Genomic DNA, 24,332 nt, shown 5'->3' on the forward strand with positions numbered 1-24,332 from the left:
TCTATCTTTTTTTTTTTAGCAAAGAGATTTCATCCATTCAAGCTAAAAACGGGAGGTTTTTGAAAAAAAGCAATGTTGAAAGCACTTCTTCAAGTGATACCACTTGTCAATACAATATGCATGAGAGCTCGAAAAGGGTTATTCCAAGGACTTCGAGGAAGACCAAGAAAAACTAAGAGAAACACACAAAGAAATAAAATGGCTGCATATCGCAAGTAGGTACATAACCAAACAAATGTGGACCAAACATATTGTTGGTCTCTAGTCACCTCTTTTATACTTCGCCGAAGGTTCTCGATTTTAACCAAACTTGGTACATAACCAAACAAATGTGGATACACAGAACGACAACAATATTCTCCAAAACCTAGTTGTGTGACTTTATTATCCTCCCCAACAATGTAAACCCAGTCGGCCTCGTACTGGCCGCCGTAAGTCATTCATCTCTCACAACACACGATTTTTCTATTCTCCTCGTCGAACAAAAAACTTCGAATAAGGCAAATACCAAAATCAGGGTAATCCAGAGATAAGACCTTGCTCCACGACAACACTTGAGTGGTGGTCGTCTCATCAATCTTATTTGTTACCCATATCTCTTTCCTTGATGTATCTCTGAGTTGTAATAGCACTGAAAGTTTCTCTTCTCTAATACACTAGATAGAGCTATCTTTATAATAACCAATAGGAAACTGATACGGAAGACTCATACGATTTCCAAAGCTCTCTGTTGTATAATCAAAACTAACCATATAATCAAGACCAAGACAAATTAATGAAGAAAAACAGTAAAAAGAAAAGAAGAGATTACATGTAGTAGAGTTTGTTTAGTTGTTTCTTTTCCTTTTGCCTCCGGCCCGCTCAATTTGAACCAACCTTGGAACATAATTAAGAATAGTTGGACAAGATTCTTCAGAAACCATTACTGTGACTTTATAAGCCTCCCCAACAATGTATACGTACCTTGTCTTTCCACTTGTCTTCGTCTTCTTCGTCCATCCATCTCTTACTCTTACAACACAAGACGACTTTATTCTCCTCTTCGAGCTAGCAACTTACGCCACGCCAATTAATCAAATTTAGGCTTCAATGCTAGGACCTTGTTCCACGACACCACTTCTTTGGTCTTACCAATCTTGTTTGTCACCCATACCTCAGTCTTGGATGCAGAGTCACCCTGTAATAACACCTAAAGCTTCTCATCTCTGACAACGGAAAGATGATCAGCATGCCCCTGAAAGGAACGAGCACATATACAAATTTCTCTGTTGCAAAAGCATATTTGGCCAAGGCAATGTGATACACAGAGTTTTAAACCTTATTTTCCTACTGCAAGTGCACAGCAAAGAAGTAGTACTTAGGGGTCGAATCCCACGAAGACCAAGTTTTACTCTATGGTTCTATTGGTTCAATTTCAAGCTAAGACAATTCAAAGTTGGGTTTGTTTGGTAACAGTAACGCGATTAAAACGGTATAAAAAAGGGCAATAAGCAAAACACTAGATCAGGGGTAATTCTCAGGAATTTCAGAGATAGCAACTAAACAACTATTCAGGGCATAGATTAAGTACCAGTCTAGAACTCAAACATAAATATAAACTGATCCACTGTCGTGGTATCAATAACTCTATCTGATCGATTCTGTGCGGAAACGCGGAGCACGTGCTCAGACATCCGGAGCACATGCTCGGCGGTCCATAAACCCTAAACTGTCGTTTGAGCCCAGAATCGCAGACAAACATTAAAGAACATGAATGATAAGTTCACAAATCACCTACACATCAACTTTCGCAGGTCTAGGATAATTTGCCCACTAATGTCTTTTCTAGCAACCTATTACACTTTTGATGAATAGATAAACCTAGAATCATAGATTGGGTGATCAAATCAACCTAAGCATTAAGTCTAACAATAGTGAAGAAAATCGATTATATAAAGCCCTATTTGTGTTCTGTTGCTAACCCTTGAAACCCCTTTTGAAACCCCTAATCTAGCAAAGAAAACTACTCAGACATAGAGAAATGAATCATAGCAAAAGATGAGAAATTCAATAAAAATAAAAAGGGTTCAGAGAATGCCTCACAAGGTAGCCGCTCTTCTTCCTCTCACAAAAATGTCGCTCCAAAACAAAAGAAAAAGGTATATTCTCTCCCCTAAAAACTCTAGGTTAAATAGCATACAAGTAGAGAAAAATAAGGAAAGAATCCAAATTCAAATCTCCCTATTATAAAAAACGATCTCCTCCCTCTTTCTCTCACAAAGGATCGCCTAAAATAAGGGGAATTAGGCAGGGAATCGGCGCCTAGATGCTTGCCACGTGTCGTCATGAAACCGTAGAGTTGGGAGCAGGTGCTCGGAAATCGGGAGCATGTGCTCCTGGTTCTAAAATCAGCTTTTCTGCTCCAGTTCAACTCCTTTCTGCTCCGATTGCTCCTGCTGTTCCAATCCTTGCTTTTAGCTTCCTAGCCTCTTATTATAACCTGAAAAGGACTTAAACAACTACAAAACTATTAAACAAACGGGGTCAAAGTGAGTCAAAACCGTAACATATCAACTCCCCCGGACTTAGATCTTTGTTTGTCCTCAAACAAACTCAAACCAAGCGCCAAGAGAGCCAAGGTGGGAACTCGCAAAAATCTCAGAAACCGTGAGTAAAACATGACCTGCAGACCACATGTGTTAGAACAAGCTATACCAAAAACTTCTCTAGCAAACATCTCCAAAACCAGAACCATAATTGGCAATCAAACCCAGAAAAAGATCACTTTCCAGACAAAGACTCTTTACATTCAATTAAAATTGGCGTGAGCTTCTCATTAAGGGCATTAAGCTAGTGAAATCGAGGCTTGGTAGATAAAAGGCTGTTTTAATGGTGGAGCTATAGAGTGTTTAGGGGTTACCATTACTTCGAAAGAGATGCAGTATATCGCACAAAATGGTAAGGGAGAGTGGACTCATTGATGTCCACAACCTCTAATCACTCTCCTCTTCTTATCTTCTCAAACTCAGCCTCTCTTTTCTCCTCAGGGTACAACGCATGCTAGGGGGTGTGTAACACTAGCTCTGGTCCCTTTCCATCATCCTTAAACGTTTTTTTTTTTTTTTTTTTTTTTTTTTTTTTTAGACATATGAAGGATGATGGGGGATCTTCTTCTGATATTGCCCCTGGAGCATGCAGACCGTATCCTAGGCTCTCTCTCTGCTCAAAACAACTCGCGGACTCGGATGTATATAATTTCGGAGCAGGTGCTCGCTGGGTTGGAGCACGTGCTCTGTCCGTCCGGCTCTTTCCTCTTTGGTTCTCCAGCAAGAGCGAGTTAGAGATTGTGTCAGTCTTGCTCTCCCCGACCGTTTTGCACATAGCTGCACAGAATGAGAAAACAAAAATACAAGTGCAAGTGGTTTGAAAGGAGGTTAGGCTCGGGGTGGGTACTAACTTAAAATGAGCTAGCTATTCAGGATCAGCAAGATTGGCAAAATGAATAAGAAGTCCTGAATATGTGACACGTTCCCTATCCTAATGTCCAAAACGAGAAGAATTTAAATCCGGTTAGGTTCCAATAAGGTAGAGTCTAAGTCTTTCCGGTGAAACCTTAATGGGATGAAGCTTTTCTGGCTAGGAGAAGGGTCCGAATGTGAAGAGGTATTAGCTCGTCTCTGTACTCTTGGTTCTGCAACAATGGTCACTAGGAAAAACGGTCAAACTCACAAATGGTTAAAAACATCACAGATTTCGGTCCTAATTCCCACAATTTTTGGTTCGACTCACATGACAAACTGACTCAATAGAAAGAAAGATAAAGAAAACAAATGTCATAGGTGACCCTCCCCCGTACTTACTTCACACCGTCTCCGGTGTGAAAATAAGCCAAAGAGAGACCTAGAAAATAAGAAAGAAAGAAGAAGAAGGAGAAGAAGAAGAGAGGAGGGTTTGCGATTTGGTGGGTTACCTGGGCCTGGTGGGCCTGGGCCTGAAATTCATTAAACTTACATGGCCCAAACGCTCTTCTCTTTTTCTTTGGTTCTCAGTTCGCCGAGCATGTGCATCGGGTTGCTCGCATCCTGCGAGCATGTGCTCCACATCTTTTTTCTTTTTTTCTCAGTTCACCGAGCATGTGCATCGGGTTGCTCGCGTCCTGCGAGCATGTGCTCCGCATCTTCTTCCAACATTCCTGAAACTGAAAAAAAGAAGAAACAAATCCTAAAAAGAAAAAGAAAAACTCAGCAATATATACCTGGTGGGTTGCCTCCCACCCATCGCTTGTTTTAAGTCATTAGCTTGACTCGAAAGCTCCTTAGGCAATAGGAGGGTTGCCTAGGGCGAAGGTTTCACCCCTTGCGTGCTCAGAGGCGGCAAGATATGGTTTCAGGCTCTGTCCATTCACCACAAATTCTCCTCCTTTTGTGTCCAGCAACACAACAGCCCCATATGGTCTAATCTCCTTGATGGTGAAGGGTCCGGACCATCGTGATCTTAACTTTCCGGGAAACAGTTTCAGCCTAGAGTTGAACAACAAGACTTGATCATTAGGAGCAAAGGTCCTAGTGAGGATCCGCTTGTCATGGTAGGCTTTGGTACGCTCCTTGTAGAATTTTGAGTTTTCATAGGCGAGGTGCCTAATCTCCTCTAGCTCATGCAGTTGCATCTTCCTCCTTTCATGGGCGCTCTTAGTGTCAAAGTTCAGCATTTTCACTGCCCAAACAGCCTTGTACTCTAGCTCAACAGGAAGGTGAAACGCCTTACCATACACCAAGTGAAACGGTATAGTCCCCAGGGGTGTTTTGTAGGCGGTTCTATAAGCCCATAGAGCCTCATCTAGCTTCAGAGACCAATCCTTCCTTGTTGTGTTCACTGTTTTTTGCAAAATGCTCTTGATCTCCCGGTTAGAGATCTCAACTTGGCCGCTTGTTTGTGGGTGGTAGGGGGTGGCGACCTTGTGCCTCACTCCATTCTTCTTGAGAAGACTCTCAAAGACCTTGTTAATGAAATGCGATCCACCAACGCTAATGACTACCCGTGGGACACAAAACCGTGGGAAAATAACCGACTTGAACATCTTGAGCACGGTCTTTGCATCATTATTGGGGCTGGCCAAAGCTTCTACCCACTTGGACACGTAATCTACAGCCACCAATATGTACTCATTGCCGAATGAGTTCGGAAAAGGTCCCATGAAGTCAATTCCCCAAATATCAAATACCTCAACCTCCAAGATGAAATTCTGAGGCATCTCATTCCTCCTGCTGATGTTCCCTTGTCTCTGACATGTGTCGCAAGTAGACACGAACCGCTGCGCATCTCTGAACATGGTAGGCTACCAATAACCCGCTTGAAGAGCTTTGGACACGGTTTTGAAAGTAGTAAAGTGTCCAGCATAGGGTGAGCTATGGCAATGAAACAAGACTCCAGGAACCTCCTCCTCAGTCACACACCTCCTGAAAACACCATCCGAGCAATGCCTATAGAGGTAAGGCTCATCCCAAAAATACCGCCTTATGTCTTTTAGGAACTTCTTCTTCTTGTTCCCCACAAACTCAGTAGGTTCTTTCTCTGCTGCTAGGTAGTTTGCATACTCTCCAAACCAAGGAAAACTCAGCTGTTTGTTAGTATCGATTGCCTTGCACAGGGTTTTCGGAGCATGTGCTCCCAGGCGGAGCATGTGCTCGGCGGGATCAAAGATGCCAATCGAGTAAACATGTTCTTCAGGAAGGCTATCATCCAAGGGTAGCTCTTCTTCTATCCTCATTCTTGACAAGTGATCTGCAACTCCGTTCTCAATACCCTTCTTGTCTTTAATCTCCAAGTCAAACTCTTGAAGCAACAAAATCCAACGGAGTAGCCTTGGTTTTGCATCCTTTTTGGTCAGTAGATACCTCAATGCTGCATGATCAGTGTGAACAACCACTTTGGAACCAACAAGGTATGATCGGAACTTCTCAAAAGCAAACACAACCGCTAAAAGTTCTTTCTCGGTTGTAGCGTACTTGCACTGAGCCTCATCCAAGGTGCGGCTGGCATAGTATATCACATGCAGCTTCTTGTCTTTTCTCTGTCCCAGAACTGCTCCCACGGCATAATCACTCGCATCAGTCATGACCTCAAAGGGAAGGTCCCAATCTGGCGGTTGTACAATCGGAGCGCTAACCAAAGCTCCTTTGATCGTGTGAAAGGCCTCCAAGCAAGAAGAATCGAAATCAAACTTCACTTCCTTACACAACAGCTGGGTAAGTGGTCTTGCTATCTTGGAGAAATCCTTAATGAACCGTCTGTAGAAACCGGCGTGGCCAAGGAAACTGCGGATCCCTTTTACCGAATTAGGCGGTTGTAAACTCATCATCACCTCAACCTTGGCTTTGTCAACCTCAATCCCCTTTTCAGAAATCTTGTGTCCCAGCACTATCTCATCTCTGACCATGAAGTGGCATTTCTCCCAATTCAGCACCAGATGTTTGTCTTCACACCGCTGCAACACCCTGCACAAATTAGACAAACAAACGGAAAAGGAGCTCCCATAGACGGAGAAATCGTCCATGAATACTTCTATTATATCCTCAATCAGGTCAGTGAAAATGGACATCATGCATCGTTGGAAGGTCGCTGGTGCATTGCACAAGCCAAACGGCATTCTGCGGTAAGCAAAGGTGCCGTAAGGACATGTGAATGTGGTCTTCTCTTGATCGTCGAGATGGATTGGGATCTGAAAGAAACCTGAATAGCCATCTAAGAAACAGTAGTAAGGATGGTTAGCCAATCTCTCAAGCATTTGATCAATAAACGGCAAAGGAAAATGATCCTTACGGGTCGCAGCATTAAGTTTTCTATAGTCTATGCACATGCGATGTCCCGTAACTGTCCTAGTAGGAATCAACTCATCCTTATCATTCTTAACCACTGTAATTCCACCTTTCTTAGGGACTACATGAACTGGACTAATCCAGGAACTATCAGAAATAGCATAAATTACACTCGCATCTAGAAGTTTCATTATCTCTTTCTTAACAACATCCTTTAGATTCGGGTTCAACCTCCTCTGATGTTCTACCGAAGTCATTGATTCATCTTCTAGATGTATCCTATGCATGCAAAGATCTGGTGAGATTCCTGGGATGTCATCTAGTGAATACCCTAGAGCATTTCTATACTTCCTAAGTTCACAAAGGAGCAAAGCGGTCTCTACATTGTTTAGTTCAGAGTTCACTATCACGGGGTATGTAGAGTTAGGACCTAGGAACGCGTACCTTAGTCCGGCTGGAAGTGGTTTTAGCTCTACCTTTGGAGCTCTTAACTCGCTCCAAGGACCGTCCGCTGACTTTACCGGAGCATGTGCTCCGGAAACCGGAGCAGGTGCTCCCTCGGCGGATTCCTCCCCTGATTGGTTCTCATCGTCTAGGCTGGGGTAAGCTACCAGTTGATGGAACCGTGTACCTGCATCCAAAATGCGTGTAAAACCATCAGCTTCCTCATTCAAGAATCCATACTTACCCTCTGCCTTTGTCAAGGCAACCTCCAACGGGTCGAGAGTGAGAACTTCATCGGTAACCTCATGTGCAACCTCTGAACCATCATCAACCACAAAAGTCTGACCATCTATCATAGGTTTCTTGAGCAGCTTATTCATCTCAAATCGATCGCTCTCCCTTGCACATCTATAATCGCACCAGCCGTGCATAAGAATGATCTACCTAAGATCAGGGGGTCACGTGGTTCTTCTTCAAGTTCCAGAACCACAAAGTCTGCTGGGATAAGCGTGTCCCCTATCTGGACATGTAAATCCTCCAACACTCCTATGGGGCGCTTGGTGGATCTATCCGCGAATACTAACGAAATCCGTGTAGACTTGAACTTCGTGTATCCCAGCCTTTTAGCCACTAAATATGGCATAAGGTTCACACTGGAACCTAGATCACAGAGGGAGTTTGCAAAAATCGTTTTACAGATTCTCACGGATAAGACAAATCGCCCTAGATCATCTCTCTTCTTTAGCACTTTGTTTTGCAGCACAGCACTGCACTCTCTTGAAACCATCATCACGTTCTCTTCCTCTGACACTCTCCCAGAAACTAACCCTTTCACATATCTCTTCAAAGCAGGTATCATCTAAACAACATCAGCTAGGGGTAGTTTTACCGTCAATTCTCTCAACATCTCCTTGCACTTTGCATCCTCCAAATCCTTGCGAGATTTCTTAGGAGGAACAGGGTAAGGAACCCTAGGGGTGTACACGCGTGCAAGAGGTACCTCAGTAGGAACGGTCTGATCGGGAGTCGGGAGCACGTGCTCGCTGGATGGGAGCACATGCTCGCCAGATGCTTCAGCTTCTTTTTGACTCAACGGTGGAGTCTCAACAGCATGTTGAGGAAGGTATTCTTCAGCAATACCCTTGCCCTTGTCAAGCCTAGCGGATGGTGCTTCTCTAGGGGGTAACTTCTTTCCTCCCCTTAGCTCAATCGCATTGACATACTCGTTCCGCGGGTTTGCTTCCCCTTTTCCGGGGAGAGTCCCAGGAGTTCTTTTCACGGCTTCAGCAGTCTGTGCAACCTGAACATCAAGCTTCTTCATATGTGACATTACTGCCTCATACTTCCCATTAAGGTCATTGTACATGGTATCGACCCTAGCGTTGATTTCCACTGAAGTTTTTTGTTGATTCACCAAGAGTTGTTGCATCATGTTTTTCAGCTCATCCTGAGAGCTGCTAGCAGATGAAGGTCCCAACTGCTGGTTGGTGAAAGGCAGTGCTTGTTGAGCGCTTGTATATGCCTGCTGGTTCCCCCCTTGGAAGCGGTTTTGAGTGGGTACAAACTGTTTGCCTTGGAAGTTGTTTGAGAAGGTTTTCTGATAATCCATCTGATTCTGAGCTCCTTGTTGCGGATACACCTGATCCTGAGGGTTCTCCACGTGAGTGCTTCTATAGGACAAATTCGGATGGCTTCTGTAGTTCGGGTTGAAACCCTGTTCTGCACAAAACCTTGCCCACTCACATAATTAACCTCCAACGTTTCATCCTCTCCATCACAAATCTCCTGAGCTAGCGGCATGCCTCCAGTCTCATCGACAAAATGGACAGTTTTCTGGCTCCCCTTCAGAAGAAGGTTCACCTTGGCTGTCAACTCGTCAATCTTTTGCGTATTGACACTGTTGACCTTCATGGACCTGTCATACTCAGGAGCCTTGTTGCTGGAGCTTGCAGCTAGGTTCTCAATCAACTGATATGCTCCTTCCTTAGACTTTGTCATAAAATCCCCATTGCTGGCCGAGTTGAGAACGTTTCTGTAGTCCCAGTTAACTCCATCATAGAAAATGCCCAGAATCTGTTCATCACTGAATCCATGGTGCGGACACTCTCTACGGTACTCTTTGTACCTCTCCCAAGCCTCGCAGAAGGCTTCTCCAGTGTGCTGTTAGAACGATGAAATCTTGTTCCTCAGGGCAGCGGTCTTAGCCTTGGTGTAGAAATGGTCCAGAAACGCAGACCTACACTGTTCCCATGATGTCAGAGACCCAGGCGGCAATGACTTCAGCCAACGTGAAGCTCTATCCGCAAGAGAGAAGGGAAAGAGCTTGCACTTCAGAAAGTCTGGCGGTATCCCATTTGAACCAGTGGTGCTACATATCTCCTCAAAATTCTCGATGTGGTCCATCGGAATCTCAGCTAGGAGACCGTGAAATAGGTGCTGCTTCACTAGAGAGATCATTTGTGGCTTGATCTCAAAATCTTGGCTCGGGATGGTGGGAGGAACAATCGCCGCTCGGTTGGTGTAGGACACATGCGGGTTGTCCTTGTCCCCAATGGACGGTTGCGGCGGCGCGGCTCTTTCGTGTTGAGCACGGAGCAACTGCCCCAACTGTTGTCGAAGTTGCTGCAACTCGGCAGCCATATCCTCATTGTTTCTGTTGTCACCCATGTTGACGGATTGAAACTTTCTGTTCTTGCGGTTTGTTCTTTCTGCCAAAGAGAGCTCTGCGGCTGACAAAGCAACTAGTTCAGAAAGACAAATCAGTAAGGTCTTAGTCTAGTAATTTCGCCGAAAACCAAAGGTAAAAATTTGGTCCCCGGCAACGGCGCCAAAAACTTGATACACAGAGATTTAAACCCTATTTTCCTACTGCAAGTGCACAGCAAAGAAGTAGTACTTAGGGGTCGAATCCCACGAAGACCAAGTTTTACTCTATGGTTCTATTGGTTCAATTTCAAGCTAAGACAATTCAAAGTTGGGTTTGTTTGGTAACAGTAACGCGATTAAAACGGTATAAAAAAGGGCAATAAGCAAAACACTAGATCAGGGGTAATTCTCGGGAATTTCAGAGATAGCAACTAAACAACTATTCAGGGCATAGATTAAGTACCAGTCTAGAACTCAAACATAAATATAAACTGATCCACTGTCGTGGTATCAATAACTATATCTGATCGATTCTGTGCGGAAACGCGGAGCACGTGCTCAGACATCCGGAGCACATGCTCGGCGGTCCATAAACCCTAAACTGTCGTTTGAGCCCAGAATCGCAGACAAGCATTAAAGAACATGAATGATAAGTTCACAAATCACCTACACATCAACTTTCGCAGGTCTAGGATAATTTGCCCACTAATGTCTTTTCTAGCAACCTATTACACTTTTGATGAATAGATAAACCTAGAATCATAGATTGGGTGATCAAATCAACCTAAGCATTAAGTCTAACAATAGTGAAGACAATCGATTATATAAAGCCCTATTTGTGTTCTGTTGCTAACCCTTGAAACCCCTTTTGAAACCCCTAATCTAGCAAAGAAAACTACTCAGACATAGAGAAATGAATCATAGCAAAAGATGAGAAATTCAATAAAAATAAAAAGGGTTCAGAGAATGCTTCACAAGGTAGCCGCTCTTCTTCCTCTCACAAAAACGTCGCTCCAAAACAAAAGAAAAAGGTATATTCTCTCCCCTAAAAACCCTAGGTTAAATAGCATACAAGTAGAGAAAAATAAGGAAAGAATCCAAATTCAAATCTCCCTATTAAAAAAAACGATCTCCTCCCTCTTTCTCTCACAAAGGATCGCCTAAAATAAGGGGAATTAAGCAGGGAATCAGCGCCTAGATGCTTGCCACGTGTCGTCATGAAACCGTAGAGTTGGGAGCAGGTGCTTGGAAATCGGGAGCATGTGCTCATGGGTCTAAAATCAGTTTTTCTGCTCCAATTCAACTCCTTTCTGCTCCAATTCAACTCCTTTCTGGTCCGATTGCTCCTGCTGTTCCAATCCTTGCTTTTAGCTTCCTAGCCTCTTATTATAACCTGAAAAGGACTCAAACAACTACAAAACTATCAAACAAACAGGGTCAAAGTGAGTCAAAACCGTAACATATCACAATGCCAGAGCGCTTTTGTCTTCTATCTATAGATCCAAGTGGTGGATACCAAAACTTGGTCTAAAATCTCACTTATCAATCCCTCCTCTCCCTTTGTAGGGCTTTGTACAGTTGTACTGCGCCTTGTTCCTCTTTTTTCGGGTCCAAGAAGACTTTCACAGGGAAAAGTATAATGCTTTGAAGACACACTAACAAAGATTTGTGTAGAGCGTGATGGCTAATAAACCTAAAGTTTTGGATGACTTATAAAGATCACAATGACTTGTACAACAATCTTCATTATACACAAACTCGTCCAAATAACGAACCTTAATTACAAAATCCTGCGGCGGTGACTTACTAGAACTTGAAGGGTGATGATTTCTAGTTGTATAACTTGTAACTTGTTGTAACTTCGTTTAGCTTTTGCTTTTACTTGGTCTGTGTAACTTGATCTATATTTGTGTTATTGTTTGTGAGTTTAAGCAGGAAATAAACGAGACAGAGGATTTACGAGTTCCCAAGACTTAGACCAGCAAAGGTACGTCTCGGTGAGCTTGACTGCTCACTAGAGATTCCACTATAAACACATAACAGAGTACAACCAGAGAATCACTCACTCTTGCAAAGAGATTAACCCTAAAAGAGGAAGATTGAAGATGATGAAGAACTCTCACCAAAACCCCAAAAACCCTCTCTCACACACTTTGCGTAAAAAGTAACTCTCTCTCTTGTCTTACTCTTCTGTTCTCTTGTCTCTCCTTTAAAACCTCTTTGTCCCCTCTGTTAATTCCCTGTTTTTCCCTGTAGCAGGTTCCGTTGAGCTCCACGCCGAAGCTTGTCGCGGTCTGCTACTCGACAGGATGCAAAGTCCTGTGTTCGTACAAGCGTGGACCACTTCATTCCAAAACCGACTTCCTAATGGGCTTAACACAGCAAAAGCCCAAACCACGGTTTCATGTCCACAAGCCCACAAACCAATAATCGTTATTGACATTCTCCACCTCGATTTTGGTTTGGGTATAGCCCTAAGAGACTTTACCGTCTCTCCTCCTTCCCCAACATTAACCTGCCGGATCCAATCCTCCGACATCTACATGCCGGAACAATAGCTCCTCAACCGGAGCCAGTTCAGTCTCTGAGCACCCTCAGACGACTCAAAGCTTCTTCAAAATTCATCACCGGTATCGATTTCGTGAGAATATCAGCCGGATTCTCCTTAGTCCCGATCTTTGTCACAACCACTAATCCATCCGCCACCATGTCTCGAATGAAGTTAAGATTAATAGCCATATGCTTAGTCCTCGAATGGAACACGTTATTCTTCGCCAAGCAGATCGCACTTTGAGAATCACATAAGATCTCTACACTCTTTTGCGGAAATCCCATTTCTCTGGTAATTCCCTTTAACCACAACGCTTCTTTACCTGCTTCTACTAGAGCCATGTACTCAGCTTCTGTTGATGACATGGCTACTACCTATTGCAGCCCGGAGCGCCAGCTGATTGTGTTTCCTCCTGCTTGAAACATGTATCCTGTGATCGAACGACTTCTATCACGGTCAACTCCATAATCACTATCGTAGTACCCTTTTATTTTAAATTGCTCAGATTTCTTGAATGTCAGACTCAAGTCTTTAGAGTCTCTAATGTATCTGAGTACCCATTTAACAGCTTCCCAATGTTGCTCATTAGGTGCTCCCATAAAGCGACTGATCATGCCAACTGCATAAGCAAGATCTGGGCGTGATCCCACCATTGCGCACATTAGACTCCCAACAGCATTGGAGTAAGGTACGTTCTTCATCCTGGCTTCGGTCTCAACTTTATCTTCATCCTTAGTACTGCATAGTTTAAATTGACAGCCGAAAGGTGTTTGAACTGGCGTAAAATTTTCCATTCTAAATCTTTTTAGAACCTTTTCCAAATAAGCTTGTTGTGACAACTTTAAAACACCTTTGCTTTTGTCCCTTGAAATGTCCATGCCTAGTATTCTGCTTGCTGCTCCTAGGTATTTCATTTCAAACTCACTGCTTAGGATTGTCTTTAGTTTGACAATCTATGACATATCCTCAGCAGCCACCAGCATATCATCTACATAAAGTAGTAGATACACAAAACAATCCTCCTTGTAACACTTGAAGTACACAAAAGTATCAAACTGGCTTCTTGAATACCCTTGTGACTTCATAAACTGATCAAACCTCAAATTCCATTGTCTTGGAGATTGTTTTAGCCCATACAAAGATCTCTATAATAGGCACACCTCACTATCACTTTCTGAGAAACCCTCCGGTGGTTCCATAAGAATCCTCTCATCCAACCTTCCATGTAAAAAGGCAGTTTTCACATCTAACTGTTCTAATTCCATATCACGGTCAACCACCATTGAGAAAAACAGCCTTATAGTAACATGTTTAACTACTTGTGAAAATACCTCATGATAACCAATCCCTTCAATATGTGAAAAGTCTTTAGCAATCAACCTAGCTTTCAACCTAGGCTTCTCAACCCCTGGAATCCCTTGTTTGAATTTGAATACCCACTTACAGCCCATGGTTCTTTGTTTCTCAGACCTTGGAATGGACCTCCACGTGTGATTCTTCTTATGAGATTCCATCTCCTCTTTCATTGCTTCTATCCACTGCTCTTTGTACTGACCACTGATAGTTTCTAGATACGTATTAGGTTCATCATCGTTAATTAGTTCCGCAGAACTTAGAGCAAAAGCAGTGATATCTGCCTCAATATATCTACTTGGCCTTTTAACATTTCTCCTGACCCTGTCTCTTGCCAATAAGTAGTTATCTAGAGGTCGAATTTGAAACTTCGTAGTCAGACTCTTCTTCCGAGTCTTCTTCCTCTTCTTTATCAGAAAATGGCATAGCTCCACCTTCACCAGAAGTTTCTCCTGTAGCACTTGACTCACCAGCATTGTCTTCCTCAGAAAGCTCAAATGTGACTTTCTTTTTCCCTTTAGAGTCAGATATTTTGTCTAACTCATTTGACTGCTTCCCGATATCCTTGTAGACAATATCCTCACAAAAGATAGTGTCACGACTGACAATGCACCGTTTATCCTCAAGGCTCCAAATTCTGTAACATTTCACACCGTGAGGATATCCCATGATGACACCTTTCTTGGCTCTAGGTTTGAGCTTTCCTTGATCAACATGGTAGTAGACTAGACATCCAAACCTCCTCAAGTGTGAGTAATCTGGTTCTTTTCCCGACCACACTTCTTCTGGAATTTCAAAATTTAGTGGTGTAGATGGTCTTCGGTTTATCACATACACCACAGTAGATGTAGCTTCAGCCCAGAAGGAATCACCCAATCCAGTCTCGATTAAGAGACTCCTTACCTTCTCAAGTATGGTCTTGTTTAGCCTCTCAGCAACTCCACTTTGTTGAGGGTTGTACGGACATGTTTTATGCCTTAAGATACCATGAAGCTTGCAATGGTCATCAAAGGTCTTGTTGCAGTATTCAAGACCATTGTCTGTCCTTAAGGTTTTCAACTTCTTTCCACACTGATTTTCAGTGACTGTCTTCCACTCAACAAACTTTTCAAAAGCCTCATCCTTAGTCTTGAGAAAGTAGACCCACACCTTTCTTGAGAAATCATCAACAAATGACATGTAGTATTGGCATTTAGACAAGCTTGGAGTGACATTAGGGGACCCCCACAGATCCGAATGGACATACTCCAATGGTTCTTTGGACGTGTGAGTTCCTGTGTTGAATGATTTCATGTGAGCTTTTCCAAGAATGCAACACTCGCACTGTTTAAAATCTTTAAAAGTGCTTGAGCATATTAGCTCCTTTCTGACTAACTGTTGTAGTCCCCTTGCACTCAAATGGCCCAACTGTGCCACAAGTCAGTTGTATTTACTGAATTGACAGCCGCATTAGCCTGCTCCACCTCAGGTTTACCATCTAGGAAGTAAAAAGTGTCCTTGTAATCACCAGCCAACACTTCTCTCTCTCTTTATAGAATACTTGCATTCTGAAGTTTCTTGACTGAAACCAACACCCAAGTGATTCTAGTTGTCCCAAAGAGATTAAGTTTCTCCTAGCTGTTGGTGAATACCTGACTTGTGTTAATACAATTGACGTATTGTTATAGTTAACAATCTTTATCTTCCCAATAGCTGTTACTTCACAGTAGGAATCATTTTCCATCAGGATTCTCCCTCTATCTATCTCTTCCACATCAAACATCAAATCATTTCTGAATGTCAGGTGGTATGAACACGCTGAATCCAGAATCCACTCCTCTCTAGCAACATTCACTGAGACTGACAACATTACTGGTTCTGCCCATTCAGCTTTAGCAACACTAGCCTCTCCAACCTCGTGTTTGCTATTGTTTGATGACTGCTTCTTCTTTGGGCAATCCCTTTTAAAATGTCCTTCTTCTCCACTTATCCAACACTCTCTGTCTTTAGGTCTAGACTGATTGTTGTTTTGTTTACCTTTCTTTTCTGTTCTTCCTCTTGCCTGAATGACCAACCCTTCACTCTCTGATTGCAGCTTGTATACTTCTTTATCCTTTAGCTCCAACTCGATAGAGTAAGCTCCCCGGATAACTTCCTTTTTAGTGATAGTATTTCTTCCGTTGCTGTACTTGAGAGTGTGTACCATGCCTTCAAACTGTTTAGGCAAGCTGTTCATGAGAATTGCAGCATGATCTTCGTCACTCATCTCAACCTGAACACTTGACAAATATGATATCAACTTGTTAAACACATCTAGATTCTTGTCCAAGTTCTTCGAACTATCTATCCTGAAGCTGTAGAACCTTTGCTTCAAATAGAATCTGTGCAGAAGTGTCTTGACTTGATACTTAGATTCCAGTGCGTTCCACATGCCATATCCAGTAGGTTCTTTCATGACTTTTCTCAGAAACAATATCTTGTAGACTCAGGCTTAAAAGATTTCTTACCCTACGATCCTTGTCGAGCCACTTAGGATCTGCTCGGACTTGCTCCTCTGCTTGCTTTTGGTCTTCTCCCTCAGCAACGTTGTCCTTAGAATCTCCAGTTTTTACGAAAGCTGAGACCGGTAACAGAGCAGATTCGAGTCCCAAAATCTCTAACTGAGCCAAGATTTTGTGTTTCCACAAAGCAAAATCTCCTTCACCATCAAACTTTTCTACGTCAAACCTTCCTTGAGTAGGTTCCATATTCACCTAGGTCTTCTACCAGACAACTTTGTGAATAAACGCCACTCCTTACTCAGAGACACAGATCTACAAACTCCTATAGATCTATGACTCAGAAAAAAAACCCACAAAGTTTACACCTTTCTTAGACTTCGTACCTTAGACTCCCTTTAAGCTGCAACCTAAAGCTCTGATACCATTTGTTGTAACTTCGTTTAGCTTTTACTTGGTCTGTGTAACTTGATCTATATTTGTGAGTTTAAGCAGGAAATAAACGAGACAGAGGATTTATGAGTTCCCAAGGCTTAGACCAGCCAAGGTACGTCTCGGTGAGCTTGACCGCTCACTAGAGGTTCCACTGTAAACACAGAACAGAGTACAACCAGAGAATCACTCACTCTTGCAAAGAGATTAACCCTAAAAGAAGAAGATTGAAGATGATGAAGAACTCTCACCAAAACCCCAAAAACCCTCTCTCACACACTCTGCATAAAAAGTACCTTTCTCTCTTGTCTTACTCTTCTGTTATCTTGTCTCTCCTTTAAAACCTCTTTGTCCTCTCTGTTAATTCCCTGTTTTGCCCTGTAGCAGGTTCCCTTGAGCTCCACGCTGAAGCTTGTCGTGGTCTGCTACTCGACAGGATGCAGAGTCCTGTGTTCGTACAAGCGTGGACCACTTCATTCCAAAACCGACTTCCTAATGGGCTTAACACAGCAAAAGCCCATACCGTGGTTTCATGTCCACAAGCCCACAAACCCATAATCGTTATTGACATAACTTGCAAAGCAATCAATTGGCGGTGAAAAAGAAAAATCAGAGCAAACACGAAGAGATAGCTTCCTACATGTTTAATTATGTATCACTTGTCACTGAATTAGAATAGTATATATGTAAAGAAACATGAATTGATGATATAACTTAAAAATAACATTTAAAAAAAAAAAAAAAAAAAAGCAATGTTCAAGCACATCTTCTAGTGATACCACTTTTGTCAATACAATATGAGTAATGAGAGCTCAAAGGATTATTCCAAGGACTTGACGACGACAAAGACAAACTAAGAGAAACACACAAAGAAAGAAAATGGCTGCGCGCGTAGTGCTTGTCTAGTCCGGTAGTCACCACTTTTAGTCGTCTTTGCGTTGAGGGTGCTCGATTTGAACCAAACTTGGAACATAACCAAACAAATGTGGAACACATGAAAGAATGGAATGTTCTCCAAAACTTAGTTGTGTGACTTTCTAATCCTCCCCAACAATGTAAACCCAGTCGGCCCCATAATTGTCGTCGCCAGTTCTACCTCTCTCACAACACACGATTTTTCTATTCTCCTCGTCGAAAAAAAAACTTGTAAAGCAATGGCGAAGATCACGGAAGTCCACTGTTAAGACCTTGGTCCACAACAACACTTGAGTTGTGGCCTCATCAATCTTATTTGTTACTCATATCTCTTTCCTTAAGGTATCGCTCAGTTGTAGTAACAATGAAAGTTTCTCGTCTCTCACACTAGATAGAGATGTAATAAAATAACTACCAATAGGAAACTGGTACGGAAGACTCATACGACTTCCAAAACTCTCCGTTGTATAATCAAAACTAACCATATCGAGCTGCCTCTCTTCTTTATCAAAAGCAAAAAAGTAGTTCTTACCCTTCAAAGATACGCAGGAATTAAAGGGATGACCATAAAAACTCAAGTTCGGAGTGACATCAAGGATCCTCCATGAATTAGAGTAAAGCTCACAGATTTCAAATACTGGTTTGTTGCCAAAACTATATCTCAGTACTTTGTAGCTGGTAGTGCCGGATTTGTTGTCTTGGTAGGATCCAAGAACATACCTGTAGTGTCTCCTGTTACGGTCTATGCGTTGGATCCACCTGGTTTTACCCATAAACGGGTTCCAAACCTCCATAGTAGTGTTTACTTCATTGATGTATAACAACAAGCCATCACAGTGAAATACTTCATATATGCCGACTCCACTAAGTTCAACACCAACCTCTTCGGATGGTGTTTCGTTTAGATTGACGTTCAAGGAACAAATCCTAGAATTCTTTGTCATCAACATGAGAACCATAGACTGTTTTGGGGCTTTGTCAAAGTGCTTTCTTCTGAATCTCTGGTCGTTGAATATACTGTTCCATTGCTTGCACGTAGATGTTAACGGTCTCAACGGTATGTCCGGAACGCGAAAGAGTATCTCCTCCAACAGATCCTGTGGAAGCTCCGACATCGACATGGTGGCTTTGAATTTTAAGGGTTTTTCTTCAGTCGTATATATATAATTATACTATAGGCCCATATTAATATGGGCTTTATCGTATATTTAGCCCAAAGAAACATGGCAGCGGCTACTCTGTTCTAGGATTAACTCTGTTATTAGGTTGTTTGTTATGCAGACCAACGAATGCATAATTTGAAATTGAGAGGAAGATACTGTGTCTGTGCTGGTCAAATACATTACCACCTCTTTTTCTTTTACCTTATTAGGTCTGCTCGATTTGAACCAAACTTGGAACATAATTAAGAATAACTGGCCAACATCCTTACGTTGTATCCACACCAAAATCCACTTTACTGTCTTTATCATCCTCCCCAAGAATGTATATCTTGTCGATGGACTTGGTCTCGTCTTCCATATCCATCCATGTCTCGCAACGCACGGCGACTTTCTTCTCCTCGTCAAGCAAAAAACTTACCTCATGCGAAATTTTGAATATCAGGGCTCAAATCTAATAATGCTAAGACCTTTCTCTAACACACCGCATTGGTGGTGTCATCAATCTTACTCGTCACCCATATATCAGTCTTGGATGTACTATCGAGTTGGATAAACCGTTACTTTAAGTTTCCTGAGAAATTTGAAAAATGTTCTAGTAAATGAATGGCTCAGAAACCAGTATATGTGAATGAGTACTATTTAGGTTTTGAGTTTTGAGTCACTCTTTAGATAGGAACGGCGGAAGGGTTATCTGAAAAACCCTGATTGAGATTACTATTAATAGAAGACACGTGTAGGGATAAGATTAAATGAGAAGTTTTTGGTTTAATCTGAACCGTCAAATGTGATAACGTGTAAAAAACACGTTATGCATCACGTGTTTAGTGACCGTGTCTTATTAAGTCTTAACGAAGAACGAATCAGAGTTTTTTTACCCGTCGCTCTCTCCTCCTCCTCCGTCTTCGTGCTTTCGCTTCTTTTTACGGTGTTTTCTTCTTTTTTTCGACAAACCCCAAAATTAAGGCAGAATCTGAGAATCAAGAGGGGCTCATTGGCAAAATTGTCGAGGAATCAAGAGTTAAAACCCCTAAATTGGTTTTATAATTATAATTCGAGAATTGAGGCGTATGGATTGTGGGCAAAAATGTTCGTTTTTTAATAAAAGTTTGATCTGATCAAATACTCGTCGTGATATAAACAGCTGTTTTTTGGAGTTATTCGTTTGGGATGTTTTCGACTTCAACGTTGCTTCAGAGTTCAGATTTGAGGTGATTTGATTTAGTCTCTGTATTGTTATTTTGTTCAATAATGTTTGCAATTTAGCTTTGAGTTGATGATCAATGAAGCAATAGAGATCGTGTAGGCCAAAACCATTCTAAAAATGTTAGGACTGTTCGTTCATGATCTGTGTCAAAACCTACCGACCAACTAACTAATTGCAAATTAAGTTATTCTATGCATTGAATTGTATCAATCTAATTTCTTCAAAGGTGTAAGGACGACTAACTAAAGGAGTTTTTTTTTTTTTTCTAGTATGTCGAGCAAAACCCGGAATATGCTTGAAGGTTTGGTTAAAGATACTTCTTTTAAATGGTTGCTCGGTAAACAAAGTTCTTTCGATGAAGAAATCGAGGAAATGGGAAGATCCCCATCTGCTTCCTCCAATTGGATTCCTGAGCTTTCTCCTGTTGCTAACGTCGTTGTCCGCAGGTGTTCTAAGTAAGTACCATTCTCATTCATCTCTCTTTTTCATTTATTTCATTATGCATTTTTGCAGTATTATTTTACAGGGCTTCGATATAGATAAGCTAGATTTTTTTGTTGTTTAATGTCGCTTGAGTCAGTCTTGACGATATGATGCTGGTATAATTTGTCGAAGGATGACTTTAGTAATAGGTTTCACTAGGGATAGTTCTATCTAAAGAGGTACCTACGGAACGGGGTTCGGGTTTTTTTTTTTTTTTTTTTTTTTTTTTTATTAAAGAAGTACCACTATTAGATAGCATTGGATGCAAGAATGAGGTTTTTTTGATCATCTGTCTTGATTTATTATGTGGATATGCTATTGATGCAGGATACTCGGTGTTCCTGCAAACGAGCTGCGAGATAGTTTCAAACAAGAGGCATTTGAATCTCTCAAGCAGCCCTCGTTATTTGCAAGGAATTTTCTAGAGTACTGTTGTTTTAGAGCACTTTCACTCTCTGTTGGAGTAACTGGTCATCTAGCCGATAAAAAGTTTCGGCGCTTAACCTTTGACATGATGGTTGTCTGGGAAGTCCCAGCTGTTTCAAGCCAGGCTTTACTCAGCGTAAGGCTCCTTTTTCTCATTTCCTCTGCCATTCTTATAGGAATCTTTTCTTTATCATCTTTTTTTTCCTTTTCAATAGGTAGAAGAAGATGCTACAGTGAGTTTAGAAGCCTTCTCAAGGATCGCACCAGCAGTTCCTATAATAGCTGATGTGATCATATGTGAAAATCTGTTTGGAATTCTTACTTCATCAACGGGTGGTCGGCTTCAGTTCTCTGTTTATGACAAGTATTTATATGGACTTGAGAGGTAAAGAAATTTTATGTCCTTATTACAAGCTGACTCCTTTGTATCTAATCACTTTGCAGACATTTTTAAAAGTCTCTATTTTTGTTTGTAGAGCAATAAAGAAGATGAGGGCACAGTCAGAATCATCTTTGCTTTCTGGTGTTCGATCAAAAAGAGAAAAGATTCTGGAAATAGATGGGACAGTTACTACCCAACCAGTTCTTGAACATGTTGGAATTTCAACATGGCCAGGTATTGTTTGCATTTTCTCATTATCAACATGGCCACGTATTTGTTTGTATTTTCTCAATACTCACTTTTGCCACGATACTATTCAGGTCGCTTGATCCTAACAGACCACTCACTATATTTTGAGGCCTTAAAAGTCGTGTCTTATGATAAACCAAAGCGATATGACCTATCTGAAGATCTAAAGCAAATTGTTAAACCTGAGTTAACTGGTCCTTGGGGCACTCGGCTTTTCGACAAGGCTGTTTCTTACAAGTCTATATCTCTGTAAGACTGTCTTTTCGCACTAAATCGACTGGAATCTCTTGTATGAACTGAAAACATGCTCCTTTTTGTGACTGATCAGTTAACAGCTTTTAATGGCTATCTGTCGTAGATCAGAACCAGTGGTAATGGAATTCCCAGAGCTCAAAGGCCACACACGCCGTGACTACTGGCTCACTATTATACGAGAAATATTATACGTTCAAAGATACATAAACGAGTACAAGATCACAGGTTTGGCAAGAGACGAAGCACTTTCAAAGGCTGTCCTTGGCATTATACGTGTGCAAGCTATTCAAGAACTGAGTTTGACAAATGCAATGCGTTACGAAACTCTTCTTCCGTTCAATCTCTGCGATCACCTTCCTGGTGGGGATCTGATTCTTCAGACACTTGCAGAGATGTCTACTTCAAGAGATCTCCATCGATCAAATAAATCCAAAGATACAGGTTAGACAAAATAACTTATACCTAATGGTATTATCATTTTCTTGACCAAGAGTGTGATGATTGAAAGCGTGTGCCTTATATGATATACAAGATTAAATCTCCGAGGAAGTTGATGTTAAATGTATATGTAATCTATTTACCAGGGACATTACATTCCTCAGCTTCAGATATGGTTTCACAGCTGGGTTCTGTGTTTGGAGGATCAAGTCCTAGGAGCAGAATGAGTGAGACGAGTAGTCTCGTGGTAGGTGAAGTAGTGGTTGGAGATGTGAATCCACTAGAGAGAGCAGTGAAGAAGTCCCGTAAGAACTACGAGAAAGTAGTCCTAGCGCAAGAGACGATTAATGGAGTCAAAATGGATGGCATTGACACTAACTTAGCTGTGATGAAGGTAAAGAAGAAAAAAATGAGAACAAATTTTTTGACAGATAGATTTTTAACACGTTCTATAAAACGTTGAATTGCTTCTCTCTTTTTGTTTTGGCAGGAACTGATGCTTCCGATTATGGAAACAGGGAACGGGATTGTGTCGGTGGTGTATTGGGATGATCCGATGAAGTCTATTGTTTTCTGTCTCTTCTCCACTTTCATAATTTGGAGGGGGTGGCTTGTTTATGTTTTTTCTCTTGCGTCTCTCTTCTCTGCAATCTTCATGGTTCTCACAAGATGTTTCAGCAGAGAAAAGCTCATGATCGAGCTAAAAGTAACTGCTCCTCCACCAATGAACACAATGGAACAGCTTTTGGCGGTCCAGAACGGGATCTCGGAGCTGGAACAGAACATTCAAGACGCAAACATCGTTCTTCTCAAGTTCCGAGCTTTGTTATTCTCGCTTTTCCCTCAGGTCTGTCTTGCCTCTTATATTTTTAAACACAAACGCCTCTCCACAACACTGACTTTAACAGAGGTTTTGAAACCGCTATTTCAGGCGAGCGAGAAGTTTGCAATCGCGATTGTGGTAGCAGCGATGATGATTGCTTTTGTTCCGGGACGCTACTTGCTTTCGGTGGTGTTTGTTGAGTTTTTCACAAGATACTCGCCGCCACGGAGAGCTAGCACGGAACGGTTGATAAGGCGGTTGAGAGAGTGGTGGTTTAGTATACCGGCAGCGCCAGTGATCCTCCAACACGACAAGGACAATAAGAAGAAGAAGAACTGAGGAAATGCCTATAGTTTGAACAGACGGAAATATGTGTACATACTTGAAATATTTACTATATAAATGTATATTCGTATGCAATTTATTCATCTTCTTTTTTCTTTTTTTGTGGTTATAAATTAATCTCGTGAAGCCAATCTTGAATTCTTTGCAACTTTTCAATATGTGAGATGTTTTGTAACGAAGACTTACAATTTCGAGCAAGGGATTAGAGACTTTTTTTAATACACTTTCAGAAAGACATTTTGAATCAATCAATCAAATTCTCAGCAAACTAATAATAAGCACAATTCAATCTCTTCATACACTTGAAAAATGTCATTTAAAGGGGATTAATCTAATTTGTCTAATAATCATTGCTCACGCCAGGTGAACTCGCACCTCAAGCATCTAATATTGCTTAGAAATCTATAAGACAAGATTAAATAAATAAATAATTACCTTACAATAACAACTCAGGCTAATTTGCAAAGTGTTTTAGACAGTTTTAAAACAACATCAATGCCAAATTCATATAAGTATACAACAAGGCTTGTATATACACTAATAAAGACACTAACTTTAAACTTGAAACGATATCTTTGTAAGAACTTTTGCATCTTAATCAAAGATGACTAGGATTTAAATTAACACAGCCTTCTGTTTGGCGAAAGGAAAAACGTGACTTTTAAAGACAGTGTGAGAGAAAAAGCTAAGATCAAGCAAAACAACTCTGGAAATTAAACCCCAAGCATTGGCTCAAACCATGATCCAATCAGTGCTTAATCTGAGAGCATTAAAGCACTTCCATGTAAAATATGCGTAATTGACACCAACGGAAGAAAAAACCTCATTATGTCCAATGACATCGTCCTTTAGCCTTGCAAACTAAAAAGATGAGGAGAAAAAAACTTAAGAGTTAGATACTAGTGTTAAAACACAAAACTAACCCTCAGATAAGCGAAAGGCAATAACACAA

General features: G+C 41.5%; 1 protein-coding gene, 1 non-coding gene and 1 pseudogene across 4 annotated transcripts; 2 read left to right on the forward strand and 1 right to left on the reverse strand.

Moving 5' to 3' along the window:
* Nucleotides 1-89: 89 nt before the first annotated feature.
* On the reverse strand, nucleotides 90-18,727 carry LOC147949642 (putative F-box protein At4g09870 pseudogene; annotated as a pseudogene).
* LOC147949643 (small nucleolar RNA R71) lies at nucleotides 9,325-9,431 on the forward strand. Its single transcript, XR_015565511.1, has one exon. It is a non-coding gene; the product is annotated as a small nucleolar RNA R71 (small nucleolar RNA).
* Nucleotides 18,728-19,601: 874 nt separating the features above from the next.
* Nucleotides 19,602-23,599, forward strand: LOC104783329 (uncharacterized). 3 transcript variants are annotated; one of them, XM_010508477.2, is made up of 10 exons: nucleotides 19,602-19,983; nucleotides 20,249-20,434; nucleotides 20,790-21,024; nucleotides 21,104-21,273; nucleotides 21,365-21,504; nucleotides 21,591-21,768; nucleotides 21,878-22,215; nucleotides 22,359-22,606; nucleotides 22,703-23,059; nucleotides 23,144-23,599. In XM_010508477.2, exons 1-10 carry the CDS (start codon nucleotides 19,943-19,945, stop codon nucleotides 23,372-23,374), a joined length of 2,124 nt encoding a protein of 707 aa, XP_010506779.2. In that variant the 5' UTR covers nucleotides 19,602-19,942; the 3' UTR covers nucleotides 23,375-23,599. The 3 variants fall into 3 exon arrangements, with proteins under 3 accessions (XP_010506779.2, XP_087309676.1, XP_087309687.1); XM_087453550.1 differs by having other exon boundaries at nucleotides 19,608-19,983; nucleotides 21,855-22,215; XM_087453561.1 differs by having other exon boundaries at nucleotides 19,616-19,983; nucleotides 21,883-22,215.
* Nucleotides 23,600-24,332: the final 733 nt, after the last annotated feature.

The sequence above is a fragment of the Camelina sativa genome, chromosome 1 (genome assembly GCF_030686135.1).
Source record: "Camelina sativa cultivar CO46 ecotype springtype chromosome 1, ASM3068613v1".
NCBI classification, from domain to species: Eukaryota; Viridiplantae; Streptophyta; class Magnoliopsida; order Brassicales; family Brassicaceae; genus Camelina; species Camelina sativa.

What these genes read in the sequence shown, in the direction of transcription:
- LOC104783329 (XM_010508477.2), top strand. Translation starts at nt 19,943, where the DNA reads ATGTTTTCGACTTCAACGTTGCTTCAGAGTTCAGATTTGAG. An exon ending in TGGAATTTCAACATGGCCAG is followed by an intron (nt 21,505 to 21,590) that starts GTATTGTTTGCA and finishes GATACTATTCAG; the next exon opens with GTCGCTTGATCCTAACAGAC. An exon ending in TATTCTCGCTTTTCCCTCAG is followed by an intron (nt 23,060 to 23,143) that starts GTCTGTCTTGCC and finishes CCGCTATTTCAG; the next exon opens with GCGAGCGAGAAGTTTGCAAT.